At 34.1% G+C, this 7,111-nt stretch overlaps 1 protein-coding gene across 1 annotated transcript; it reads right to left on the reverse strand.

Moving 5' to 3' along the window:
* Positions 1 to 5,628: 5,628 nt before the first annotated feature.
* On the reverse strand, positions 5,629 to 6,748 carry LOC139481332 (putative uncharacterized protein DDB_G0274435). The gene is made up of 2 exons (XM_071264575.1): positions 6,370 to 6,748; positions 5,629 to 5,711 (listed from the first exon to the last, which is right to left on the reverse strand). Exons 1-2 carry the CDS (start codon positions 6,746 to 6,748, stop codon positions 5,668 to 5,670), a joined length of 423 nt encoding a protein of 140 aa, XP_071120676.1. The 3' UTR covers positions 5,629 to 5,667.
* Between the last annotated feature and the right edge of the window lie 363 nt (positions 6,749 to 7,111).

Genomic DNA, 7,111 nt, shown 5'->3' on the forward strand with positions numbered 1-7,111 from the left:
GTTTATGGTCCTTGTTTTGCGGCATAATCGATCAAAGTAAGAAACATTACTTAATTGTTTTTTTTTTTCATTTTAATTGAAGATGGCAATGATGTTAGGAAGAATAACAGCAACACAAGAGGTCAATATTGTTAACCAAAGACGGACGATTATAAATCGTTTGGAAGTGTTAAAATCAATTTGAAAGTGATTTTTGTTTTCAAGAAACTGTTTTGACGATTGAAAAAATTAATGTTTTTGAAGGTGACTTTAATAAAATGTTTTCTTGTAATTGTCATTTGGTATTTGCTTGTATTTATTCTATTCACATGATCGAAACAATTGGCGGAACTGGTAGCTTTTTTTCAGTGATTGGGCTATCATTTAGCTGTAGGAATCAGTTATGCTACATTCAGCTGTCTAATATTTTTTTAAGAAAGAGGAGGGCTATTCTTAAAAATATTGGACAGTTAAAGGTAACACAATGGTTTTTCGCAGGTAAATGATAGTTCAATCACTGAAACAAAGAACGAGTACAACAATAGAATGACGTCACAACAATATTTTAAGCTCTCTTATAAAAATCCTCGTGTGTGTCCAAATGCAATCCAAATAATAAACTGCCGTAAACAAATTGAAATAAAATCATCATAGGAAAACATAATGTCATAAACAAAGACGGGCGGCAAATATATTTAGCGCAGTAAACGTCAATAATTATATATAAAAATAGCTTTTACAAAAAGCTTACCAATAAATTAAATAGTGGCAGCCATGTGACAATGTGTACACTATTAGTTCTTATATAAATGTATCTTCTACCAACTATTCAAAATAAGAATAAGAATAAATATAATTCTTACACTGCCCAACGTGAAATTCTACAGTTTCACAAAAAAATCTTAACACACAAATAATATATACAATCTATAAATCTAAACCTTCTAGTAAACATAGTTTTGTAATTGGTCTTACTAATTCTGATTTGTGAGTTTTGACAATACAGCTACGCACATGCCCATCGCGACCCACTTCCACCTCGGTACCTCTGCCCAAAGGTCATTGTTTTCTTTGCACATTCTTCTCAGCCACTAGTACGAGATAGCCTTTTCGTATATCATTGTTCGATCTTTGCCATTTTGGGCGCATCTGCAATGTTTGAAGATACTCGCGAATCCATCTTTTCCAGAACACGTTTGCAAGATATTGGACCTGTTTCCACCATCTGTTAGCATAAATCTGTCTGTTTGAAGATACCACCGGGAATACAGGAATTTGACTTCATTAATAGTAACATATTTGGTGCGAGTTCAGATTGGTCGTTGGGATCATCGCTCACTGGCGTAATAGTTCTGTCATTTCTCAACCTCATCCATCAATGTTTTAAGCTGTTCATCATTTAGAAGCTGTTCCTTTACTAACGCTTTCAAAGTTGTACGAGTGGACCGAATTTAACGCTCCCATTAATCTACCATTTGACTTGCTAAAAGTAGATTAAAATGCCATTCGATCTCCTGTTGTAACATATGTCTTCCAATTTTTATTGGTTCCATTCTTTTATTGATTAGTTCCATTGTCGTTGTACACCTTTTCTGTTACACCTCGTCGGTTTATAAAGCGTTGACAAGCGGATATACGACTCCATCTTTTAAGGTATTGGCTACTTCTAGATGAACCGCTCTGGTTGTGAGACATGTAAAAAGGCAACACTATCTTTTTACGTGTAAACGACCTAGCTTAACCAAAAGAGGTTCAAAATAATCGATTTGAAAAATGTAAATGGGAGTTTGTCGACAGTCATGTCTTCATCAGGAAGAGGTGCCCTTTATTGTACACAGAGTGGATGGTGACGTTTACATGGAATACAGCATCCGATTACTTTCTTAACAAGACTAGGTTTTTTTTAAAGTTCAGTATTTCATCCGTGTGGCTGCAAGCACTGTTGTCTTCCTACGTGACCCTGATGTTCGTGATAGAAACTAATAATTAACGAATTACCGTGATGATTATCTGGTAAGATTATGGGGTATTCATCAAGGTTTTGGGTACTTAAGCGTCCTTTTTCTCGGATATTCTCATTATCCAGTACGGGATTAAGAGAAGTGATACGGCTGTCTTTTTTCACGGACGTATCCTTCTTATTTTTGATTATTTCCTCCTTGAAGCAAGTTAATTGAATATTGACTAATATTACATTGGTAGCCTTTTTCAGTTCTGACAAAGTGAGATCACACGTTCTGCACTGAACTTGCTGAATAAGGTAGCGTTGTCTGTAATAAAACTTGAACCTAATCAACCACGCGGTTGCTCGTAATAGTTTTATCCAGTCGGAGAAATAGTTCATTAGATAATCAGTGGTGTTGTTTGTCATAGCGTGGATCGCCGCCACCTTCTTAAGTGCGGTGAAATTTTCAGTTACTTCTTGAAGCTCGTTGCTTAAGTCTTGTTGCCAGTATCTTGAATCTTCCAAGAGAAGGTTCGGACCATTTGACCATATATTTAGTTTCTTACTATCACAAGCATCTATTCCGCTTGATGCTATGTCCGCGGGATTCGAAGGTGAATCCACATGACGCCATTCATTTAGACTAGTTGTCTTGTGGATTATTCTTAATCTATTAGCTACAAATGTTTTAAATCGCCGTGATGTATTTCTAATGTAGCCCAACACTATATATAGTCGAGTCTGTCCAGAAGGTAACGTTATCAATTTTTATTTCAAGTTCATCATTCAGGAATTGGTATAAGCGGCATGCAGTGACAGCTCCTGATGATTCAAGTCTTGGTATTGACATCTGTTTGATTGGTGCCAATCGTGCCTTTCCTATTACTAAAGAGCAAGTAATTTTGTCATTTGTATAACAAGTCTCAGATAGGCACACGCTCCATAACCAAGTTCTGATCCATCGCTAAAAAGGTTCAATTGAGCGTTCTCAATTTGTTGAAATTCTTGTGGTCGAAAACAGCGATTCACGGACAAACTTTCAATACAGGGTAGACTCGTTAACTAATGTTTCCATTTGTCACAGTAATATTGTGGAATTTCTTCATTCCATCCAAGCTTCATCTGCATAAGTTCTGTACAATTGCTTTTGTTCGCAGTGTAACTGGTGTTACAAGTCCGAGAGAATCAAACATTGAGCTTACAATGGACAATATACCACGTCTAGTTAACGGTTTATCTGTTAACTTTACTTTAAATCTTATTTTATCTTCATTAAAATCCCAGATTACACCTAAGGCCTTATTGTTCGGCAGCACATATCCAGGGCTAAGATTTACTACAGCAGGAGCAAGTTCAGACTCTAGTATAGCTTTTAATACGTCTCTATTATTACTGAGGCACTTTTATAAGTGTCTGAAAGTCAATAGCGAGTTTTATAGTTTCCTGCTCGGATGACACAAACTTCAGACAATCGGTAACATAAAAAAAAATTCTCTACTGTAGTAGATTTTTCCAGATAAAAAAAGATGTGAATTATCTCTTGCTGTCCGTTTTAATGCATATTCTACACAATTGGGTGACGATGTAGCACCAAACAAATGTACATGCATGCAATAACTTTTGGGTTTCTGATTTAAGTCACCGTAAGGCAACCATAGAGAACGCAAGGCATCACAGTCCTCTTGAACGCGAACTTGATGGAACATAGCTTCGATGTCGGCTGCTAAGGTTATCTGCTCTTGCCTGAACCTAATTAAAACACCAATCAAACTGTTCATGAGATCAGGTCCTTGTAAACGTTTAGTGTTGAGTGATATTCCTTGATATGTAGTTGACAGTCAAAAACTACTCGTATTTGTAGCGGTTTGTTAACATTCGTGACAGGATGATGAGATAAGTACCACATTCGTTTTGATTTGGAGTCAATGTTTGACACTTCTTTTGCATTGCCCTTTTCTATATATTCATTTACAGTGGTCGTATACATCTTATGTAATGTGTCGTCACGTTCCAACGTACGTTTCAGCTGCTGTAACCGGGCTTGTACCATAACTATATTATTTGTTTAACGAGGTGTTTTTGTCACGCGAAGGCAGTCCTAGATTGTAATGTCAATCCTCATAGGTAATGGACGATTCCGTAATATCCAAACATTACAGACATCAAATTATTGTCATCGCTCTTGTTATCGTTAAAGTCAGTTGTCCACATACGAACGTTCCAGTTGTAACTGTAATAGAACATCTCTTGACTCTTCAAAATGTACTTTATAACATTTGATGTAGAAGTATGTCTTATAGGTCCTCGAATTGTGAATTGTGACTCTGCAGCTTTTGCCATTTTAACAGAAGTGAATTTTTTTGTGTGTACTCTAATTTGAAGCATACTTAATACCTATTGAAAAAAATACAATATTTCTGGTCATTGGTATGGGGTATTTTTTTTTTTAGGACAGTGTCTCCCCTTTTGTCGCGTTTTCTAGCCTGAAGGAATTGGCTTGTTTTGATCTCATGACACTGGACTATGTAATTGTCATATTCCACTTTTGAAATACCTTAGTAATTTAACATAAACATAATGAATTCTTATCATACAATTGTTATATGTGTTAATGTAGTGAAGAGAGCACAGAGAAGGTCTGAGGCAGTACCAAAATATCCCATTTCAGCAAAAAATTGAGGTTCAGAAAATAACGTTATTCATACCATAGTAATTTCTAAAAATTGCATATTATGTTTAATGTCATGAATCATCAAAAGAATGCTATTGATTAAAAAAAATACAAGAAATAAAACACAAGTGTTATAAATAGTTACCATGTAAACTTATCACTGTGAGAAGTCCATATGGAGTGGCCACAAAAGACATATCCAGACAGGAAAAGAAGATATCCAAAAAAAAAGCAGTTGTTTCATTGGCAATCATACCACATCACCATATTTTAATACATATATACTATGCTAAATATGGAATATTTTCTTTGACAAGTTCTTATTAATACAAGAAATCTAAATAAATTTTGGAAATTGAATTAACGCCTAAAAGAATAGCTAACTTTCAACCAAACATTATTATATACTAGTATGTAAAATTTTCATGTAAACCACAATAAATCTTCATTTTTGCATACAGTTTGACATGGTCTCCAGATAGATATTGTAATTGAGCTGTTAGGATGCTGTCTAATTTAAGTTTACATAACATCTCCATTTATTTATATTTAAAATACATCAAAAAAGAAAATGTGTTTTATTTCATTTTTATATATAGTATGAAATTCAAAACAGTGTGGCTGTGGCCATTGATTGACACATTAAATTCATCCAATGACTGGGACAATTTAAGTGAACGTTTGTCTGTAACGACCACTGTTCACGACGTACCTACGATAGACATTTAAACTGTGGGATCACCAAAGGTTTTTTAACGCCTTTAATTATAAAGTAATTCGAAAAAATAATCAGGAATAACCTTTATGTTTTGATTTATATAATTGGTATAAATCAAAACATCGTGTTATTTCTGATTAATTTTTTCGAATTACTTTATTGAGGTGTTGAGAACCTTTAGTGACCCCATAGTTTAAGTGTCTTTAAAAAGTGCATAGTGATCAGTGGTCGTTACATACAAACGTTCACCTAAATTGTTCCAGTCAATGGATGAATTTCATGTGTCAATCAATGGCCACAGCCACACTGTTTTGAATTTCATTCTATATATATTAAGTTATGTTATTTCGCCATTCATTCTTCTGTCAATTGCAATGTTTCCTCTACCTCTTCAACTTCTGAAATAAAAGTTAATGTATGTTATGTTATGTTGATGTATATTTACATTTATATAGCATATTAGTAATTTGAAATATATACAACAAAAATCAAATTAATTAAAGGAAAGTTTGTTATAAGTACCCAGTTAGCTGTTTTCATTCATCAAAACATATGTTTGTAAATAATTTTTCTTTAATTGCTATTTAGTTCTTCTTAGTTGATCACCACATATGCTGGTCTGTTGAAACTCAACTTCTAATTTATAGAAGCTGGCACATTTTTTTCTCATTAAAAGAGTATGTCTACTAACAAGAATTTTTGCACAAGGAGCTGTTTGTATCTGTAATGAGTATTTTTTCTTCCTGCATTTAAACACGCTGTTATATTGCACTTTTAAAACTAGATCTGCATAACTTGACACAATTAAATCAGTGAATGTTCAGGTCAATCTGAAGATATATATTTCTTATTTTGATAAGATTGTGTTGTTTGTTTGCTGTCTCAACAAGGCAACATATACCAAAATTTAATGTATTTGTTTTATGAGCTGTATAAATATCACAGATATTTATTTTTTATTTTTATTAGACTGTGTTGTTTGTTTGCTGTCTCACTAAGGCAACATATACCAAAATTCAATGTATATGTTTATGAGTTGTATAAATATCAACTTACCTGGTACATTTTCCAATCTTATTAAGATCTCTAAGTTCGACATCAGCATATCTACAGTTACTGGCTTGCCTTCAAATCTGCTTATTTGGAAAGTTTTTTTGTCAGCTGATTGTTCTAGGACTAACTGTCTAAATTTTATTTGACTAGTCAGCATCTTTCTTTTCTGTGTTTTTGACTTCTGTTGAAGTTTCATTTCTATTTCTTGCCTTGACTTCCAGAGCCCCTGTACAAAAATGGCATCCAGTAATTCTCTTTTCTCTTCTTGTTGTTTGGCTTTTTTTGTCCTGCTTTTTTCTTCCTTTGCTTTGCTTAAATCCTCCATTTGCTTTTTTATTTCTTTGATTCTTTCTTTCTCCTGAAACTTGATAACTGGTAACATTCTCTTTGACCATTGAACTAGCTTTTCAATCTCTAGTTCACTTTTTTGTGGAGCCACTCTGATGTATTGTTCAATTTGTAAACAATGTGTGCCTCGTTGGCTAGTCTAGTTGAATTTGGTCTGTGTTTTAGGATCCAATCCAGGTATCCAAATACCCACTCAGGTAATTTGTTGTGCGGAATGACTGATTTCATTTGTATTTGTACCTCTGCTGTAACATTTTCAAATTTTCCACCAGGTAAATGATCTTTTACTTTTTCTTTTAATGATTTGCATGTGGCGGTAGCCATCTGCATTAACAGACTCACAGTTTCTGCATCATTGGTCTGCTGTTTAACCAAAACTTCCCAAACTTCATCTTTC

Source organism: Mytilus edulis, chromosome 7 (assembly GCF_963676685.1).
Source record: "Mytilus edulis chromosome 7, xbMytEdul2.2, whole genome shotgun sequence".
Taxonomy (NCBI): Eukaryota; Metazoa; Mollusca; class Bivalvia; order Mytilida; family Mytilidae; genus Mytilus; species Mytilus edulis.